The sequence below is a fragment of the Taudactylus pleione genome, unplaced genomic scaffold (assembly GCF_031769625.1).
Source record: "Taudactylus pleione unplaced genomic scaffold, aTauple2 ptg000652l, whole genome shotgun sequence".
In the NCBI taxonomy this organism is placed as follows: domain Eukaryota; kingdom Metazoa; phylum Chordata; class Amphibia; order Anura; family Myobatrachidae; genus Taudactylus; species Taudactylus pleione.
Genome location: NW_028285054.1, coordinates 1,880,001 through 1,902,261, shown reverse-complemented (window position 1 = coordinate 1,902,261; position 22,261 = coordinate 1,880,001). Strand labels below are relative to the sequence as shown.

General features: G+C 45.6%; 1 protein-coding gene across 1 annotated transcript in view; it reads right to left on the bottom strand.

Moving 5' to 3' along the window:
• Positions 1–4,837: 4,837 nt before the first annotated feature.
• BAG5 (BAG cochaperone 5) overlaps positions 4,838–22,261 on the bottom strand; it is a 17,703-nt gene continuing 279 nt past the window's right edge. Inside the window, exon 2 of the mRNA XM_088455368.1 lies at positions 4,838–11,684. Coding sequence (XP_088311494.1) covers positions 10,296–11,654 — 1,359 coding nt within the window. The 5' untranslated portion in view covers positions 11,655–11,684 and the 3' untranslated portion in view covers positions 4,838–10,295. The remainder of the gene's footprint in view (positions 11,685–22,261) is intronic.

Sequence of the window (22,261 nt, the reverse complement as noted above, 5' to 3'; positions counted from 1 at the left end):
CACTAAGAAGTGTGAACATAAGCATGAAAAACCTCCAGATAAAACTGGAAAAACGGATATATTCCAATAATATATATCTAGTTATTTATTATAATGTTTTAGAAAGAAGCTATGCTTGTAGTAAAATATACAATTGTATTTCTACTTAATTGATACTGCCCTTGAGTATATGGGAGTAGTTACCCTTCCCACCTCCTCCCCAAATCCTTACCCTCTTCATGTCACCCCCTTGTGCCACTACTTCAATCTGTTCCCTGTTGATTGCAAGCTCTCTCTAGCAGGACCCTCCTTCTTTTTGGTTACTAATACTAAAAAGAGTCCATTCTGGTCAGTACTTTGCAGAACCCCTTCATTTAAAAATTCTCAGTCACATATATATTGCGGATCTTAATTTCTCCATAACTGTAACTACTGTATATTAGCATGTGTATTGCAAATATATATATATATATATATATATATATAATTATATCTTAGTATATCAATAACAATTCTTCAGTACACACAGGTGGGGTTTAAAAGACAGTTCTATAGAACAAGATCTATTAGGGATAGTGGGTCTGATTCAGAGCCGGACGCTATTTGCGCTCGCTCGTTCAGAAAAAGGGGGTGGCTAGTTAAATTAACCTTTCGCTCTTTGCGGTCTGTTGACGCCTCCATGTCTGAACGAGCGAACAAAACATGCGGACGTTTTTTAGTACAAAACACCCCCTGGCCGCTTGCATCATACGTCATGTCCGCTATTTATTAGATTAATCGAGTACATCGAACAGCGTATGAACTGCTCGCTATTCTTGTGGTTGGTTTTTCCTACCGCAATATTGCGAGCAGTTCTGGCTAAAAAACACCCAACTGATGTGGTCGATGACGCTGCTTTCTTAATTATGCACACCCTTAAAATGCCCGTTTTGACCTTTAAGCACACCTGCATTCTGATTTCCACTCCCCGTGTTCAAGCACCTTCCCCTGTTACCACCCACAAACGCCTCATCCTGTCACTCAAAATAGCAGGCATTCGCTATATTGCGAGCAAACGATTTCTGGCCGCACTGACTGGTTCGCGCATGCGTACTAATACCCATACGCATGCGCAGATGTGCGATCATCACTCGGAACGAACGAGCAGCTGCTTACGAGCGGCTCTGAATGAAACCCAGTGTCCCAAATACTCAGGAGAACCTTCAGATGTAGTGATGAGCTCACTTATTTTCAATTTGGGAAAAAAAATCCTGTGTCCAAAAAAAGATATCCCAAGGTGGAGATTATCTGCATGTATAACGGAATCCAATCTGGTGGCCAGCATACTAAGCAGACCCCAATCTGGCGGCCAGCATACTAAACAGACCCCAATCTGGCGGCCAGCATGCTAAGCAGACCCCAATCTGGCGGCCAGCATACTAAGCAGACCCCAATCTGGCGGCTAGCAGACCCCAATCTGGCGGCCAGCAGACTAAGCAGACCCCAATCTGGCGGCCAGTAGTCTAAGCAGACCCCAATCTGGTGGCCAGTAGACTAAGCAGACCCCAATCTGGCGGCCAGTAGACTAAGCAGACCCCAATCTGGCGGCCGGTAGACTAAGCAGACCCCAATCTGGCGGCCGGTAGACTAAGACAACCCCAATCTGGCGGCCGGTAGACTAAGACGACCCCAATCTGGCGGCCGGTAGACTAAGACGACCTCAATCTGGTGGCTAGCTTATAAAGCAGATACTCAATTAGGTATGTGTTGTATAAACAGTCCCATAATCTGATAAACTCATGTATAGTAGATAGCCAATTTAATAGTCTGTGCATTGAACAGGCTTCAAAGATGGGTTATTAATTTATCATCTACACGTTCTACAGGTTCATCAGTGGGGGTGGGACGGGACAATAAGACAAGAGGCTGGGTTGAGACCCTCGGACCCTGCATCTGTATATGCTATTGGTTATACCAACAATGTGCTGTATTTTTGCAATTCCTGTCAATGGACATTCCAATGGCCCATTTGTTACAATGGAGTTGTGTGCTACACATACTGTAGACACTATTGAAATCAATAGGAAATTAATTGACAGGAATGGCGCCTCATAGCATTTTTTTATTATTATTTATTTTGGATTACACATTAGGAAGGGTTCATATAAATTACAAGAAGAAAAAAAATCAGTGTGACTACCAATTAAAAAGATTTTCCTGGAGATAAAAATATTTAAAATGTATTTGCCTTAAAAAATAAGAAGATCCCATTCGATGACAAATTAAAAATATTTTCCTATGGATTCCATGTACTGTATAACACAATCCCTTTAGATTAGAAATTAAAAGTTGGGATAAAAATGTTTTCTTTTTTTTTTCTTTTACATGACAAACTCTGATTGCTTACACTTTGCCATTACATACTTTTCATTAGAATTCTTTGGGGAATGGTATTCTGGTTACAATTTCCCTGTCATTGCTGTTCTATTAGAGTATTCTCACTATTGTTAAAACATAAATGTTTCATTTTTCCTATGAATTTGTAGAGAGACAAGACCATTAGAACTTGAGGTCTTCACCCTGTAGCAAGCTGCCTTTCCCTTATAGCAAGACGTGCTTAAGCCCTGGGGATTGTACCGTCTACATTTCCCACCCCACAAACACACTAATATATAGTATAGTAGGTTTTGGACTATGGGAGGGGAATGTAGGCAACATCCTGGAGCACACATTGCCGCTGCTCAGAATCGCGGCAAGAGTCAGAATCATAGGGCAGTGTATGCTCTGCCCATGCCGAGTGACGGACATTTTCCTGTTCCTTCAATGGTAAGAACAGGGAAATGTTTCCTCCTCAGGAGGAGCGCAGATATCTTGGGCCATATACTGTGAGATATATCACAATGTATTCCCATAATATCTGCTGGATTACAGGCTGCCAAATAAAATGTCTGTCGTTCTGACAGGCATTTTATCTGACTATGCATGCCCAGCTTTAGTGTGAATGCCAGGGTAACTGTGTGATGGTAACACTGTGGGTTATTGTGTGGTACTTAGTGTGCTTGGCAGGAATACTGCAAATGATGAGTATAGAGAAATTAAAGGAGGGGCGTAGTGGGAATTACAGGGAGGATGCGGGCAGGGACACTGTGGGGGAGTTACAGGGAGGGTGAGGGAAGGGACACTGTGGAGGGGTTACAGGGAGGGTGAGGGAAGGCACACTGTGGAGGAATTACAGGGAGGGTGAGGGAAGGGACACTGTGGGGGAGTTACAGGGAGGGTGTGGATAGGGACACTGAGGGGGGGTTACAGGGAGGGTGAGGGCAGGGACACTGTGGAGGGGTTACAGGGAGGGTGAGGGAAGGCACACTGTGGAGGAATTACAGGGAGGGTGAGGGAAGGGACACTGTGGGGGAGTTACAGGGAGGGTGTGGATAGGGACACTGAGGGGGGGTTACAGGGAGTGTGAGGGAAGGGACACTGTGGACGGGTTACAGGGAGGGTGAGGGCAGGGATGCTGAGGGGGAAGTTACAGGGAGGGTGAGGGAAGGGACACTGTGGGGGAGTTACAGGGAGGGTGAGGGCAGGGACACTGTGGGGGAGTTACAGGGAGGGTGAGGGCAGGGACACTGAGGTGAATTTACAGGGAGGGTGAGGGAAGGGACACTGTGGGGGAGTTACAGGGATGCTGAGGGGGAAGTTACAGGGAGGGTGAGAACGGGGATGCCGAGGGGGAAGTTACAGGGAGGGTAAGGGAAGGGACACTGTGGGGGAGTTACAGGGATGCTGAGGGGGAAGTTACAGGGAGGGTGAGGACGGGGATGCTGAGGGGAAGTTACAGGGAGGGTGAGGGAAGGGACGCTGTGGGGGAGTTACAGGGAGGGTGAGGGAAGGGACGCTGAGGGGAAGTTACAGGGAGGGTGAGAGCGAGGATGCTGAGGGGGATTTGCAGGGAGGGTGAGGACGGGGATGCTGAGGAGGGGTTACAGGGAGGGTGAGGGCGGGGACGCTGAGGGGAAGTTACAGGGAGGGTGAGGGAAGGGACACTGTGGGGGAGTTACAGGGAGGGTGAGGGGGAAGTTACAGGGAGGGTGAGGGCAGGGATGCTGAGGGGGGGTTACAGGGAGGGTGAGGGAAGGGACACTGAGGTGAAGTTACAGGGATGCTGAGGGGGAAGTTACAGGGAGGGTGAGGATGGGGATGCTGAGGGGGGGGTTACAGGGAGGGTGAGGGCGGGGACGCTGAGGGGAAGTTATAGGGAGGGTGAGGTTGGGGACGCGGAGAGGGAGTTACAAGGAGGGTGAGGTCGGGGACGCTCAGGCAGAGTTACAGGGAGGGTGAGGTCGGGGACGCTCAGGCAGAGTTACAGGGAGGGTGAGGACGGGGACACTGAGGGGAGTTACTGGGAGGGAGAAGGCTGGGACACCGAGGAGGGGTTATAGGGAGGGTGAGGGCAGGGACACTGAGGGGGAGATAGAGCAATTAAATTATATATACATATATATATATATTTATTTATTTTTTTGCACTCTCTGCACAGTAGGGTAAATAACAAGTTTCTAAAGGGGTGGAAAATAAAATGCACACATTTACCTGTTTGGCAGTCCCCCCTCTCCTCTCTAGGGTGCAGGAAGGCCATGCAGCTGAATCATTGGGTCTCCTCCTGCTCCTGTAATAACGCGCGGCGCTGATGCTCATCACGTTACATTGCGCAAGTACTCAGTGTAGGGCTAACTGTTTCGAGCCGGGGGAGGCGGAGCACACCCTCTGAGGTGTTCGTCCGAGTCCTTACCAGGGCCACAATTATGAAAACCATGATTATGTCTTTCTAAGTGCCCAGTATTGTGCAATATATAAATGGAAGCAAAGAAAATTGGAAGCTAACTGGACAGTTTATTGATCCAAGCTAGTTTGAGTAAACACATCTGATTTGACATTCATTGACAGGTACAGTTCAACCTCCTGCACAACACATAAATCTACAGTAACTTAGTTCCATGGCTGACCTTAATGTATCTGGGTCATTCCATGTCACGTGGACCAGGGGTCCCCACCTGACCATCTCCGATTTGGATAAAATGTTACATGAAGGCTGGCATATGTCAGACTAACTTTGACAACATTTTAGTTCATAATATACAATTGGAAGAAAGCTATGGCCCTCAGAGTGGGGGGTGGGTGCAACTGTCACAATCAGCATTCTTCAGGTTTTTGGTGTGGCGGATCTAGGAGAGTTAAGGTTGTGTAAGTGGACGTGCCTGTACAACTTTTGGCACCGGTTTCAAAAATCGCAGTCCTAAGACTTACATGCTTACACTTTTTTCACAGATTGAGGCCAAAGTAGGCAAAAACAAAAATCTGTCACTTAGAGCTTAATCTGGAATTCAGCTGCCTATATTTTCAAATGAAAATATTATTTTAGTATGACATCAGTGTAGCTAACTATCCAAGCGTTCACCATCACAGTCCTAAAATATCAGACTCCTAACTGCTTTAGTTCCTGTGATAACATTACCTGAAATTGCTCTGACAAATCTCGCAGTGAATTTTTGGCTATTTTTGAAGTCCAATAGATCAGATTTTAAACCTCGAGACATTTTTTTCCTGGATAGGAGTTTTGCCATTGATAATTGATAATAAGGTAATTTTCTGCTTACGCAACAATATTATGAATGAGGCATATTTCAGTGGCTGTTATTATAAAGCAACAAGAATCCCGAGTTCAGGTGTCTTTGTACAACTTTTGGGGGTGATTTCATTTTCTTTTTATCTGGACTGATACAGAACTTTTTTTTTTTTTTGCAAATTAAGCTGAAAGTTGACAGAGAAAAAACATCTGTCACAACAAGTTTGATAGGAGATTTAGAACTTACTGACTGGTCCATGGTGGATAGGTCCCTATTAATTCTTAAAGAATTGGTAACCCCATCGCCTAGAGGCCATGCCCAACCCTCAGGTAACATTTTCAAAATTGATGGTCAGGCAGGGACAATCTTCAAAATTGGAATGACTACTCTCAGCGGTGAAAAACACTACAGAGGTCTCCTCACTCGTCTTTGCAGCACTCGCACCCAATAGCCCCTCTTGGCATGCCTGGTCCTGTGAGACTCTGCTAGTGCCGGAACGTATTTTGTTGCCGAAAATACTTCTAAGGTCCATATTCAATTAGCGGCAAAAAGTCGGAATCCGCAAAACAGTATTGCGGATGACGTCATTTCGCCAGGCAGAAACTTTTCGCCGTATTCAATCGCAAAGACTTTTTGAGTACGCGGAAAGTCAATGCAATATTATAGGCGAAAAAGTTTCACCTATGAATAGCAGGCGAAAAAAAGTGCAGAATTGCGGTTTTGGTGTGGAAAAGTGCGGAAACCACTCTGCACCCTTGGGACAGCCCCCCAAAGGATAGCTGCGTAAAAAAAAAAAAATGGGTGACAAAAATGACTTTGAAAATGGGGGCAAAATAGTACAAAGTGGGGGCACACACAAAAAAACTAGCGATATAGACTTCTGGGGGTCTACAAGTATGCGGGAGGTGTTTTTTTGATTGCAGGTGCTTGCTGAATGCGCATTTTCAACGTCACTTAAAACATGACTTTAGTGAATTAAAACCATACTTTCACCCATTTTCAAGTACCCCCAAATTTGACAGGCCTGCTTATTTTCTAAAAAAAAAAAAAAAATGCTTAATGCTATTGAAAGGACTTAAGTATCCAAAATAGCTTCACTGGGGCTAATCGGGGACATGTACGTATACTGATCCCCAATGTTGCTGCATCTTTTGGGGGGGCGTTAGGCTGATTTCCCCATCTCTGACAGCACTTTTCGCCTGTTTGAGTTTCGACGGGACGTGTTTTTGCGTCCTTTAGAATTGAATATGGCGAATGGCGGGGGCGCGCACGAAAACTTTTCGAGTCCAAAACATGCAATGTAGGCGAAAAGTCCGGCAAGTGGAAAAGTATCGCGGGTGCAAAACTAATTGAATACGGCCCTAAGTCACAATGTGATGTGATTAGGACGTTCCAGGAAACTGTGCTGATTTCATTTATTTATTTTTTAATTCTTTATTTAGAAAGCTCACAAAAACATATATGACAGACATAAACAGAATAGGCCAAACAAATAAGCTATTTTTATATAAAGTTATTGGCAATAAACCAAAACATAAGGGGATTGGTAGAAGGGGAAAGGCGTAGGGTGGTGGGGGGGGGGGGGGGGGGACAGGACTGCCAAGAGAAATAAGGTATCGTACAGAATACCAGATATTGGACAGAAAGCATTAGAAGAAGAAAGTGCCGCTCGAGGAAAAGTATTCAGCTAGTTAGAGGAGTTTGCCACTCAGAGGTCAGAGCAGAGTCATCCGATGCGCATGAGTCATATATGGGTAGCAAGAGTGGAGATCAAAGGTGGAGCAGTGCTATCATATAAGAGCCATGGAGCCATTGTGAGAACATATGACCTCTATTGTGCTGATTAATGTGATATGTGACACTTGTATATCTGTGTGGGACTGAGTCTCACAATCAGCATACAAAGTGCTGTGATCAGCGGCCGCAGCTTTTTTCCACGACAAGTTCCGTTTAGATTCAGTTGAACACACATATACAAGTGTCGCATATCAAATCAATCAGCGCAGTCTCCTTAGGGCATCATCATCGCATCGCACTGCGACTTCGACAAATTTTAGCAAAATTTAAAAAAGAAAAAACCAACGTTAGCAGCGTTGCACAGGACCAGCATGCCGTGCTGCATTACCTATTGAGGTTATTTGAGCAAGGACCCATCTGTATCTGGCCTAAATCAGAATTCATGAGAACACAGCCTATCAATTTCCTAGGATCCAGTGACATCACATAACGTCAATGATGTTACTAGTTCCTAATGAGCTGATTGGATGCCTACGCTGAGTGTTAACAACGGATGCACTTGAAAACAAAATTCAAAACATGTCGGCAAACTCATACTTCAGAACAGCACAAATCAAACGCCTGCTGGAGAAATAGCTGTAAAAGCAGTCGCATAACAGCAATATGTAAATTTTATTTTGCTTCTGTAACAACAACAACAGCAACAACAAAAATCCCAAACCATATTCATCAAAGAAATACCTGCTTTCAATGCATGAAATAGTAACATACGCTGGCGTCAGTATGAGCTCCAAAAAGTTACTACAATCAAACTGAACTAACAAAATGAGCCACACATTAATGCAGAAAGCGGCATTATTAGCTAACTTTAATAAGCTATAACAAGAGAAGTCTTAACTTTCCTTTTCCACTGGCAGTAAATTTGTGTTATATTTTTGCAACCTATAGTAGTACAGCGCTACAGATAATGTTTTATAGACACATTTCCATCACAAAGACAAAACAAATTGATCCTCATATGTTGACATTTTGCTGTCTCCCAGACCTATGCATTTCATCACGGAACGCTTTTAAATGGTCATGTGACATATACAAGTTTGGCTTTTTCATAACATAATCCAGATCATCCCTGGAGCGATTGTTATCCCTTAAAAGACATATCAGGCATCTTTGTCATGATATTCCAGGGCACTACGAAGAAACTCAAGTCCTTATACGGTAGCTTCTTAAACCCTATCTCCATCAAAAGCTGGCGCAGTGCGCACAGACTAGGGGTGCGAGCATACAAAAGCTATTACCCATAAACAGGTTCGGTTGGCTGCCTGGACTGACGAATGAGGCGTGAGCCACCCCAAGCACTCACACTAACTGCTTCTATTATAATCCATCGCTGCCCGGCCACCAAGGTAGGCCCAGGATGATTGGTTTCGACAGTGTGATCGTAAGCTGAATGGTAAACACATCTTCTAAGTGTTCCTCTTTGCACTTTGCGGTCATTGCGATAAACTGAATTGCCCTCTAAGTGCCACCGGTATAGTCAGGCAAAAGCACTTCATGTTCAGTAACATCGCTAATTTTCTTTCACTCTCCAAAAAGGTGGCCGGAAAATTAGCGATGTTTGAATACAGCATTAGGTGGGATCGTAGGCTGAATTGGACTGCCCCCATAACGTTTAGGAAATGAATTTAAAATGAAAACACAATTATTTTTGATGGAACTTTTGGTACAAAAAACCTTTTTTTTTTTTTAATCAAAACTGTACCGAGAGCTACAGCATATGATATAGGCAGTGTAGGGGTCAGCTCATTCCTGTGCAGTACAATTCACTTCATTATAGAGTTGCAATGTACTTCGGGAGAAGAAAAAGAAGTCATAAGAACTGATGAGACTAAACACATGAAATGACATAATGGGACATTAAATAAGCACCCATGTATGAGACACATTTATCCATAGGAATACCCAAATTCATGGTGCACATTACAGGCATTCAATGCTTGGTGAACATACAGTCCATCCACCCACACAACATATGCATTAGTGTACTGTACCCATTATACATTCTGGTAGGTTGCCTTACCAAAAGAGAGACAAGGTTATAATCGTGGAGCTAACTAGTAACCCTATTAATGATTGAGGGTTTAGATATGGGCCAGGACTGGGGACATTTATAAAACCTGTTGCACAGTATGTTTTAGCACATAGCACCCAATTACATTTACCTCCACTTTCGAAGTAATAAATAACTGACAATATGATCGGTTGCTACCAGTTACAACCCATTTTTCCTGCATACCAGTTTTTATTTTTATGTTAGTCACCCCGTATCTGTGCAATTTGTAAGTAACTCAAAGAAACTCCCATAATTGTCCTATAGTCACAGTAGTGGCTCCTATCAGTATATCTGTATTTTCATGTTGAAGTGATTATGAAAGAATGTAGATTGATATGAATGCTTAAACATTTTCTGAAGTGATATCCAACGTTTGCCCTGTATAAAGGTTCATAATAAAAATAAAAAAAATAGCATAAAAAAAAAAAAAATGGTTTACCCATATACTGTGTTTTTAGATATGTTTGGTGTCTAAATGACAGGTCCACACTAATAAAATGGTGTAATTAATATAACGGTATAGCAACTTACAGCAACCAGATATTAACTGTAATCAGTCTAGTGAATGGAAATACTATTTAATAAGTTGCCATGAAATATCCCACTAACGTTGCTCACAGCCAAGCTCTCTATTTTTGAGCAGTTATATAAAAGGTGTATTAAACATATTTTAATTATTAATTTAGGAATGAATCTTTGAAAACTATTTGTGATGTAAAAACAGGGAGAAAAAAAATGAAGAAGATATGGTTCCACGTTGGTCTTGTGCGTAAATAGAAATGTTAATCACACTTGATAATAACCACACAATAAATTTGTTTTCTTCCTACAATCATTGTGCGCAAGCTTAGCTACAGAAAGTCCTAATATTCCCACTCATCGGTTTTCATATCTAGATAACCAAGGATATTATTGGCCAACTTTACTGCTTGTTTTCTTGCAGCTTTTGCACGTTCGTCGCCTTGGGAATCAATGGCGTCTAGAGCGAGAAGTTGCTTGGTGATGAGTTCTTCCAATAGTATGTAATTTCTATCTGTTCTGTTACCATCGAAGGAAAGGACTTCTTTCTGAAGCTCCGACAGACTCCCGAGAACTTTCCATACAGCGATGTGTGATGGATGATCTGCATTGACCTGCTCAGCCACGCTGTTTCTCCTTTCAAGAGCTTCCTTCAAGTCGATGTATGTGATGACGGTCTGGACTTCCACCACTGCCCTTCTTCTAGCTTCTCGAATGCAAGGATTTCTCTCCACGCTTACTTCGTCTAACTGGGCAATGAGGCCCTGTAGCTCAGACTTGGTCCCCACGTGAATGTCAGACACATTCTGAAATCTCTCCAAGACACTGGCTTTGATTTCCGCCAGTCTTTTGCGAATCACTTCTATTTTTATGATGGACTGATTTTTGGCCAGGTCGTAGGCGCTGGTGAATCGGGCTTCTTCTTCGATATCCAAATATGTGAACAAGCTGTTTATTTCCTCCACTACCTCCTTCCTATAATTGCGCACGTCTGCGTGGCCAGATACGTCTAGAGCATCCAGGTCTGCAATAAGCCCAGAGAGAATGCAGGATAAGTGTCTGTAGGTTTCGCATTCATTTACGCCGGCCAGAAGGGCTATGAGGCTACCTCTGGCCTTGTTCACCTCACACATGATGGAATTGATTTTGGAGATGGATGGATGTGCCTCTGTGGAGAGAGGGAGTGCGAGGACCTGTTGTTTTAAACAATTCTCTAGTATTTCTTGAATGGCAAGGACTTTAGTCAATGTGCGATACCTAGCTTTCCTCAGCGAGGCTCTTCCCTCTGTTTTGACTTGTGTGAGTCGCATCAGATTGTTCTGAATCCCTTCCTCAAATTCCTCTGTGATACATCCTCTCCCGCCATACAAAGGTGCTATCTGCTGAGCTACGAGGCTCTGCAACTCTTTAAAAATCCTCTCGATCTCAAGCCTGCGGGGATGGTTTGCAATCTGCTCCAATTCCTTCAGCAGCCTCTTGACCTCCTCGATGGCTCTCTTCTGGGCCTGCTGAATATTCCCCTTTCCTTCTGTGTCAATGGACTCAATTTCAAAGAGCTGCTTAGTCAGAGACTTCTCCAGCTTCCGGTACTCTGGGTCACTCGGCAAGCCACTGAAGATGGCCACATTCTGCTCAATGTCTTTGACTTTACGTTGGATCTCTTGAATGGCTGTGATTGAAGGATGTTGATTACCCATATCCATACTCGTGAAGACCTTTATTTATAATCTTACCTGAAAAGAAAAAGAAATAAGATCATTTTCAGAGAAAACACATTGGGTATAAAATTTCCATCTCTCAGAGGTACTTGTAACAGCCTGCAAGATGCAGGCATCAACAAGTTTCCGGTGAGTCTGCCCCCTGTCTACTACCACTGGCTGCTATATAGCAGAGCAACGGCACATCAGTCAGGGAAAGAGCAGTCACAGCTGCTGCTCAGCTACAGTAGTCTTCCTCTGCAGCCCAGCACATGCTGCTGTGCGCTGGGCAGGGGGGCTGCTGCCGCTGAGTCTCTACCAACTCCCTGCCAGATGTGCCACTGCGCTGCTATATAGCGGCCAGCAGTAGTGGGCACAACAGAAGTGTTACAGAGGAGAGTTTTAGGGAAGATTTACTATGGCTGATTTAGTATTTGTTACCATTGCCGTTTTAAATCCATCGGTCAAAGCAACCAATCATCAGTGCCTTTTAAGACCTAATGGTTAGTAAATCTGCCCGCTGGTTTATTTTACTCTCTAATGTGCAGAGAATGTAGTCATTGAACTTGCAAAGTAATAAAAGGAATAGGACATCTGTGTTACAGATATGTACTCTTGCTGATTCTTGGTAATAACTCATGTGATATATATAAATATCGGCAATATTTAATGTATTTAAATACTACTCATCAATTAAACATTACTTAGCTCACTAATACATGGTGGATAGTGAGCTAAGTAATATAACTGGAATGACTAACTAACTGTATCAAGAATATTATCAGTGCTATACTTTATAATAATAAACCATTGCTTTGGAGGGAGGGGTTTCTCTTTAGGCCGTTATTTATCAAGTAGCGATTTTTCTAAATCACAGAAAAACCTTTATTTTCAAACCCAACACCCTGGATTTTACCGTTCATAATACTGTTGGTTAGTGAGTCACTAAAACAATAAAATAATACAACGATTTTGAAATATCGCTACTTGGTAAGTCAGGTCCTTTGGGTGATTAATCTAGATCTAGATCCACATACTGTGGACCTGTGAAGTCACACACAGGAGAATGGGCTATAATATCACAGTAAGTATAACTGACATGCTCTGCTTTGCACTATGCCTTTTTGTGTCATATATCAGATTCATGTGCCCTAAAGATGTGGCTTCAGCTGCCTTACGGTTATTTAAAAATGCCACAACTGAGGCAACTGGAAATAGCTGCAGGGGCTGCTGTGCCAATGACACAGTATAATGGTGCAGAGAAAGTGTGTGCTACTTTGGATGGCACCGCAGTAATACAGGCTAAGCTGCAGCTTGGAACACACCACTAGTAACAGCTGTCTCTGTATAACGAGTCAGGACAAGAACATTCTGTGGTTATATGTCTGTAAGTGGAGTGCTGGGGAGACATTGTAAAGTACAGTTCTATGTGACCACTCATAATGTACATAGGCCTGATTCAGATAGCAGCTGACGTGTGAAAATATGCTAATGCTACAGTCACCTGGGAACGTATTGAGACGCCCACCGGCGGCAGCCTTGTAGATCCAAGCAAGTACTTACTGATATCCCTTTCATACTGCCATCAAATAACCCGGGTTACTGCGCAGTGTGAAAGGGGCCAGTTAAAATAACCCACATTTCAACTCGGGTAGCGAGCAGGGTTGAACAAAGCGAGCAGAGTTCAACCTGGCTCGCTTTACGGTGTGTAAGGGTAACCTGGGTCCCATTCGCTGCTGAGCTGGCGCTTGGAGATGAGATCATCTCTCCCTATGCAGTGATGGCGGTGACGTCATCATCCCGGGATTAGTGCCGGGTTGGACCGCCAGTCTGAAAGGTGTTTTAGGCGGGTTGCACCCAGGATTGAGGCGTCCACCATTAACAATGTCAAAGGGGTATAATGCACATTGGTTGTCGCAGGACACTACTATTTATTGGCTGTAATCACCCCCGTCATAAGCGCTCCTTAAATTTGAGAACACCCGGGACACTATTATTACCGCTACCTGGGCGCAGCTTACCGCCTGAGGCATAAGAGACCCGCTGGACCAAATGGAAAGCGCACTAACATCATACACCTACTACAGGTCCCGACCGCCTCGCTGCTGTTGTGGCTGTGTGCCTCGTGATCCGGTCACACATACTGGTACATTCACAGCCTGCTATCGAGGTACATGCTCTTGTGGATACAATTACTAAAGCTGCATACACACACACAACGATTTTTTTAATGAACGATTTGAGTAAACGATTTTTTCCCTTGAAAAAATTTACTAAAACCGTTTACTAAAGTTGTTCATTTGCTAAATGTCATGAACGATTTTTATGAACTACAAACGATTTTTGCATATTCCCTTAATGAAAATCGTTGAATTGACAAGTCTGACTGAACGACAAACTACAAACGACAAACTACAAGCGTGAACGCGCATGAATGATAATCGTTCATCGTTTGACTCAGAAAGTGAACGATTTTTGCCATTAATTATCCTTAAACGATATCGTTTAACGATAATCATTAAAAAAATCGTTGTGTGTGTATGCAGCTTTAGAGGTCGGGACTGAACTACTTTTCCTTATAATTAAAAGGTGAGATATTTAAATTACGGTGATTTCACAGCATCTTGTGCTAACCTCTGGAGAAGTATTACAACAGACTATTATTTATTATATCCTCCAGAGAAATCTAGATCTACTATTGGAGGGGGAATCGGTATGAGATGACGCCAGGTTCAAAAACAGACAGTGAAAGGCCGAAATGGTGAAGATCCCGACTAGATGTGGTAAGTAGCCTAACCCTCCCCTCACCCTCCCTTAGTGGTGCCTAACCCTAGCCTCCCTGGGTGAAAGCCTAACCCCCTCATTCCAGCAGCCTAAACCTAACCCTAACCTCCCCCAGGGGTGCCTAACCCTAATCCCCCCTTTCCCCAGTCTAACCCTCCCCAGGGGGTGCCAAATCCTAACCCCACCATCCCCGGCTAAACGCACATACTTACCGCCGCCCAGACTTCAGATGGTCGGGATGCCGACGCCGGTATCCTGACGTCCATCGGGCTATTGGCATCCGGTGTTGGTATTTCGACTGCCGGCATCCTGTCCACCGGCATATCAACTGCATCCCAGTGGAGAGGATTGCTTTCTAAATCACAGTTTGGCAGCTATCAATTGATGTTTTTATTTATTAGTTATTGCTTTAATACACAGTGTTTTTTAATAAACATTCCTTTATTTTTGTCTATAAGCGCTACCTGTTTTTTTTTTTATATTGTCTAATTTTAGTGGGTTGCAGTTCCCAGCTGCTATATAGACAGAAAATTTCTTAGTAATACAGATCTGAGCACCTATATCGATTTATCACAGGTTCAGGGAGTGATCGATGTGTGGAAAGTACTTAGAAGAATATAGAAACTAATTATGTATGAAGTATGTTTTATGTAGAGATGCATTTTACATCACAATCGTCCCTGACTGTTGGGGACCCAGCTTCTTACAGCATCTCTAAACTGGTCATATGAATAATAGGATGATCTGAGCGATTCAAACAATCTACAGGTGACTGACTATACCCTAAGCAATTATCGTAATGGTTTAAACAATATTTTAGTACCAGCGATTGGTCCCAAATGTGAATTTTCATAGGCAAACTATCCCCTGACCATAATTACCATACACTGGTAAGATTTCAACTAGATCTGCATAACGATGACCTGACAGACCAAACATGCTTGAAAATCAAATCAAAAGATCATGATCGTTTTTTGGGGGGGCATCTTGTAACGTTTGTCCATTATCGCTCATGTTCATACACCCGTCGAATGATAATAATCGTTCAAAACAGTCGGAAATCGTCCAGATTATCTTTCATTATAAATCCTTGGCCTCATCTTGTCTCCACTGCCCTTCGCACATCGTAACATAGCCTATGCTAAATGCTCGCCCAGCACTTTGGTCGGGGTTAGCTGATTTACACGGCTAAACCCGACCTCTATGGGTGCGATCAGCGCGAAAAGCTGGAACAATTGAATAGCGGCCCGCGATCTCCCGTCACTTTAGACGGGAGATCCGGGCCGCGAAAACAATTGAATTCCGCCCTTAGAGTGGCCTTGTAATCATTAGTGTTGGTCATAATAAACTACAGAGATAGAGTGTTCCCTTTGTCATTAGTGAAACAGGGCCTTTCGTGTGATTACAGATTAGCCTTTTACTGCTCATATTAAACAGAAGCTGCTGCGTCATCAACTAGGAATATGATCAATGAAATGACTCTGCCACCTAACAGATGACTGAAAAGAGATGGAATAACCAAACGTATAACTGTTCTGAGACACGATGAAAATGGCAGTTTATTCCCAATTTATTTTAGACTACATTATTGTCATGGACTTCTTCCATTCCTTTTAAGGATCCCCAACTTTTAATTAGTGCGATATATTTTACTACCCACAAGAGTGTTACAGTAAAGTCTGTAAATTATTAAAAGAGTTTTAGGTTGAATTAGTCGGGTGCTTGTCCTTTGGTTCACAGATACTCATGGGCTTAGTTCCAACTAAAACGCGATATAAGCGCCCATGATCGCATTGCAGTATGCGATAATATCACCGGAATGTATTAAATAGCACATGGAGGTACAGGGGGCTCTGTAAGGAGCACGTCCCTGCAATGTGCTCGGAGTGAAGTAACCACATCAGTGGCCTCTTCACCTCTCTCTCAGGACACCTGCACATGTGCGGCCTACAGACCACGCATGTGCGGTAGCTATTTCCCGGGGAGAGTTCTGGTGGAACCCTCTCCCTGTAAGTTTTGGGAAGTGTAATCTGTAGGCAACAGCGGCTAACGCCATCTTCAGATGGCCTTAGCTGCGGGGACCAGACTCTGGAATGCGCTTAGTAAATCTAACAGCTTCGCAAACCCCCATAGTGACCTATAGGGACTGCGGCTGCTGTTGTAAATGGAGGGACCACATTATATTTTGGCATTACCAAGGTACATTTTAAGGGATAATATGAGATGTGGTAAGAACTTACCCTTGTTATCTCTATTTCTACGAAGTCCATAGGGTTCCACAGGATACCTTGGGGTATAGGCGATGGCGGCAGACATCCAGGCACCACAGAGTTAAATTATCAGCCTCCCAGGATGCACTGGGGTCCCTCTCCTATACCCCGCCCCCGAGCCTCAGGCCACTCAGTTTCGTAACAAGCCATAGGCCGGAGCAGGAGCAAAAAAGAGAGAGAAGACAGTCTGGAACACACAAGAATCACATTCTCACCAGAAGGAGACGGAGAAACCGGTGACCAGATCAAAGCCCATCTGCAGTACAGGTGCGACAGGGCGGGAGTCCTGTGGAACCCTATGGACTTCGTAGAAATAGAGATAACAAGGGTAAGTTCTTACCATATCTCATATTTTCTACTTCAGGGTCCATAGGGTATCCCCAGGATACCTTGGGGATGTCCCAAAGCAGTATCCTTTAAGGGTGGGGACGCTCCTGTGCTGTAAGGAGAATCCGCCGCCGAAAGGAAGCATCCTGAGAGGTGAAGGTATCAAAAGCATAATACCTTACCAAAAATATGGACAGATGACCACGTGGCTGCCAATCACCGCTGAAGCGCCACGTCGAGCTGCCCACGAAGGACCCACAGACCTAGTGGAAGAGCTTTAATAGAGGATGGAACAGGAAGACCTGTGAATCCATCCTGCCAAAGTTAGCGTAGTGGCAGGCCAACCCTTTTTATGGAAACCAGAAAGGACAAAACCGAGAGTCTGATTTCCTAAATGGACTGGTACGGTCAACTTAAATTCTTAGCGCCCGTACCACAGCCAAATAGGCCTCACCAGCAGACAGGACTGGGGAAGTAAAGGCAAGCACTGCCCTGTTCCTAGGAAAGATGAGAAAAAAGGGAGGTCTACATGACAGAGCCTCCCATTCTGAGATCCTACTGGCCAAATTAAGAGCCAGAAGGAATACAGTCCTAGCCGTAAGCCATTTGAAATCCAGTGAGCCCAGTGGATCAAATGGCGGTCCTCAGAGAGCCCTAAGGACCACAGCCAAATCCCAAGGAGCCACAGGTGGAACAAAGGGATGCTGAATATAACGTACACCCTGCACAAAGGTGCGGACATCAGGAAGAGTAGCAATCCTACACTGAAACCATACTAACAGGGCAGAAACCTGCACTTTGAGGTAAGCAAGGCGAAGACCGTTATCTAAGCCCACCTGTGGGCAATGGCATCTGTATCAGCTTCCAGCAGCGTTTGCCATCCCCAGCACATGTAGTGAGAAAATGGCCACCGTGGAGCAGAGAGAAGGCAGGGCCCGGGGGAGGAGCGCTGACACAGCCCGCTCAGACCGCTGTGGAATGGCACTGTGCAGAATGGGAGACGCCGGCTGTGAGACAGGGAAGGCGTTCTCCCCTGGCGTGCTATCAACCCCTGGGACGCCGCGCTGTACCGCACATGCTACGGCCCGCTGTCCCTGGTGGTCTAGTGGAAGGCGCAGGATCAGTACCTGGCCCCACGCACAGCCGGTCCCCAGGGAGCCCCCTGCCTGGGGACCAAACAGGACTGTGTTACCAGCGGGTGCCCACCGCGGGACCCCGCCGCTTACCTTGTTCCCCGTGCATCCAGCCACAGTCCAGGTAGCCGGGGATCACCGCTAGCTGTGACCCCAGCTACCTACCAGCATCCCCGGATCGGTACCGGCGTTCTGGTACCGGCGGGGTGTAGGAGTGACAGCATGGACGTCAGTACTGACTGTCCTATGCTGAAGCACTCTAGTTGTGCAGCCACAGCTGCGAAGAAATATTCAGGGGCCTTAAAAAGACCCCCCTCTGTACGGTGCGACTGGTCCGGCCAGGCACCTACGAAAAACTGAGTGGCCTGAGGCTCGGGGGCGGGGTATAGGAGAGGGACCCCAGTGCATCCTGGGAGGCTGAAAATTTAACGCTGTGGTGCCTGGATGTCTGCCGCCATCGCCTATACCCCAAGGTATCCTGTGGATACCCTATGGACCCTGAAGTAGAAAATTTATATTTGCTGATATCCCCGAACACAGGTGTTTTGGGGGAATATGCTGCAAATATTTTATAAATACAGTAGATCCAGTAACCACACAGATATAAACCCTGATCCAAACACATACTGCTGTCTTCTATAGAAACGGTAACAAGATTAGGATGCAGATCTGCATTACACATATCCAACATGACAGTACTAGCAATGGAATGTGCCGAATGACTTTAACACTTTCTCAAAACAAAAAAGTTTCTAATTTGTATCATCAACAACAGGTAAAGATTTCACTCTGTACCTACCTGCACAAAATGATTTAGGGAATCTCCCTTGAGTTGTGTGAGTTGGAAGTGCTCCCTAAATGCTTGGGGAACTTGCTGCTAGCACTGCCTGTACGCTTGGCTATGATGTCCTCTCTTGCACCTGTATTAGCTACTTCCTGTGTATGTTACCTACGTCCTCAAGAGCACCTGGTAGTGTTTTAGACACAGTATATAATGTGGTTGTGTCCGGAATCCAGGTAGTAGAGGTTTAGCTTGCTCTGTGGGTGTTGGGTGAGGTGAGATAAGGGTGGAGTGCATAAATAAGAAAATGATATTTAGGAAGTTGTGCACTGACTTCCTGTAATTGACTGTGAACTCAGGGTCTGTCATTGAGCTATATTGCAATGATAAGTCTACTGATAATAGTCTCTCAAATAGTGCGATTTCGCTTTCGTCATAAGGCTGAGTGAATATGAAATAACACAGAATGAGATACAGAAAGCAGGCGCACTAGTCTGTGATATACCCTCCAAAAATATTTGTTTGAATGTGAAATAATGTAAGGTGACCTGTCTAATAATTATGGACAGTAGCTGTCCGTAGGTCAATCACCGAGCAATGGACCCGTTTCAGCATTGCACGCAAGTGCAATGCTGAATGCAGATTCCTGATTATCGGGAATCTACGAGTGCGCAGGACCCATTCTGCGAGTGTGCAGAATGGGTCCTGCGTAATCGCACGCAGCCCCTTCGATGCCTCTGCCTGATTGACAGGCAGAGGCATGTAAGGGGCGGTGCAGGGGCGTATCCGCCCCGTTTTCCGGGACTGTGTCGACGGTTGCAGTTTCCTGGACTCACAAGCCGGCCAGCCGGAGTAAGGTAAGGCCTACTCAGCTGGCTGGCGGCTCTACGCCGTCCACCAGGTAACCTAGCCTGCGCCCTCGATCACAGTGCTGGGATAGCAAAAGCAGCAGAGGGTGTTGTAGATTTGTAGGCACCCTCCCTCATCCCCAAACATGGCCAATCTGTCTTTATTGGCATGTTCGGTCAATGACTGATGTCGGAAACGACCAGCGGGAGCGTGAATCGCTGGTCGTTTCAGACATTTTAGTGCCCAATTCATGCGCGATTGAACGTTAACGATATCGTTATCATTCAATCGCGCATTCAAATCGGCAAGTGGATACGCTGCAATAGTCACACAGCGCATAAGTCAAGGTACATTATCGCAGTCACTCGCAGCAACTTTTTACTGGCAGTGTGATTGACAGTCAGGGAACGTTTGGGGGAGGTAAGGAGGAGTGGCGGGAAAAAAAAAGGCAACTGTGCCGCGACTGTTTTCGGCACGTGTCACAGCCTGTGTCCGTGATTCAGTTAATATTACATTTCTGAATACAGTGATTGGTAGCGACTCCTTTCTAATGGTATTCATCGGACTGGTCTGCTGGAGGGTGAGGGAGAATACCATGTTGCTGGAGGGTGAGGGAGAATACCATGTTGCTGGAGGGTGAGAGAGAATGCCATGTTGCTGGAGGGTGAGGGAGAATACCATGTTGCTGGAGGGTGAGGGAGAATGCCATGTTGCTGGAGGATGAGGGGAGAATGTTGCTGGAGGGTGAGGGAGAATACCACTTTGCTGGAGGGTGAGGGAGAATGTTGCTGGAGGGTGAGGGAGAATGCCATGTTGCTGGAGGGTGAGGGAGAATGCCATGTTGCTGGAGAGTGAGGGAGAATGCCATGTTGCTGGAGGGTGAGGGAGAATGTTGCTGGAGGGTGAGGGAGAATGCCATGTTGCTGGAGAGTGAGGGAGAATACCATGTTGCTGGAGGGTGAGAGAGAATGTTGCTGGAGGGTGAGGGAGAATGCCATGTTGCTGGAGGGTGAGGGAGAATACCACGTTGCTGGAGGGTGAGGGAGAATGTTGCTGGAGGTTTAGTGAGAATACCACGTTGCTGGAGGGTGAGGGAGAATGCCATGTTGCTGGAGGGTGAGGGAGAATGCCATGTTGCTGGAGGGTGAGGGAGAATGCCATGTTGCTGGAGGGTGAGGGAGAATGCCATGTTGCTGGAGGGTGATGGAGAATGCCATGTTGCTGGAGGGTGAGGGAGAATGCCATGTTGCTGGAGAGTGAGGGAGAATGCCATGTTGCTGGAGGGTGAGGGAGAATGTTGCTGGAGGGTGAGGGAGAATGCCATGTTGCTGGAGAGTGAGGGAGAATACCATGTTGCTGGAGGGTGAGAGAGAATGTTGCTGGAGGGTGAGGGAGAATGCCATGTTGCTGGAGGCTGAGGGAGAATGCCATGTTGCTGGAGGGTGAGGGAGAAAGCCATATTGCTGGAGGGTGAGGGAGAATGCCATGTTGCTGGAGGGTGAGGGAGAATACCATGTTGCTGGAGAGTGAGGGAGAATGCCATCTTGCTAGAGGGTGAGGGAGAATGCCATATTGCTGGAGGGTGAGGGAGAATGCCATCTTGCTAGAGGGTGAGGGAGAATGCCATGTTGCTGGAGAGTGAGGGAGAATGCCATGTTGCTGGAGGGTGAGGGAGAATGTTGCTGGAGGGTGAGGGAGAATGCCATGTTGCTGGAGGGTGAGGGAGAATGCCATGTTGCTGGAGGGTGAGGGAGAATGTTGCTGGAGGGTGAGGGAGAATGCCATGTTGCTGGAGGGTGAGGGAGAATGCCATGTTGCTGGAGGGTGAGGGAGAATGCCATGTTGCTGGAGAGTGAGGGAGAATACCATGTTGCTGGAGGGTGAGAGAGAATGTTGCTGGAGGGTGAGGGAGAATGCCATGTTGCTGGAGGGTGAGGGAGAATGCCATGTTGCTGGAGGGTGAGGGAGAAAGCCATATTGCTGGAGGGTGAGGGAGAATGCCATGTTGCTGGAGGGTGAGGGAGAATACCATGTTGCTGGAGAGTGAGGGAGAATGCCATCTTGCTGGAGGGTGAGGGAGAATGCCATGTTGCTGGAGGGTGAGGGAGAATGCCATCTTGCTAGAGGGTGAGGGAGAATGCCATATTGCTAGAGGGTGAGGGAGAATGCCATGTTGCTGGAGGGTGAAGGTGTGTGGGGAGCAAGAGTACTTCAGAAACCCTAAATCACATGTTCTGGTGCAGCTTGCGCTCTATGATCCCGATTTGTGTTCCAACACCATGCACAGCAGGGATAATGAGGACAATAATAAGTCTGCCATCACTGTTGGGATACTTTAGCACTCTCTCTAAGCTCCATGAATGGCCTATGTGCTCTGTACGTGGTGTATCCCTGATAGTCTCTCTAGAACACCTGTCTCATGCTGTCTGTCTGTATTATGTGAATGTCTCTGACCCCTCTCTGTCTGTC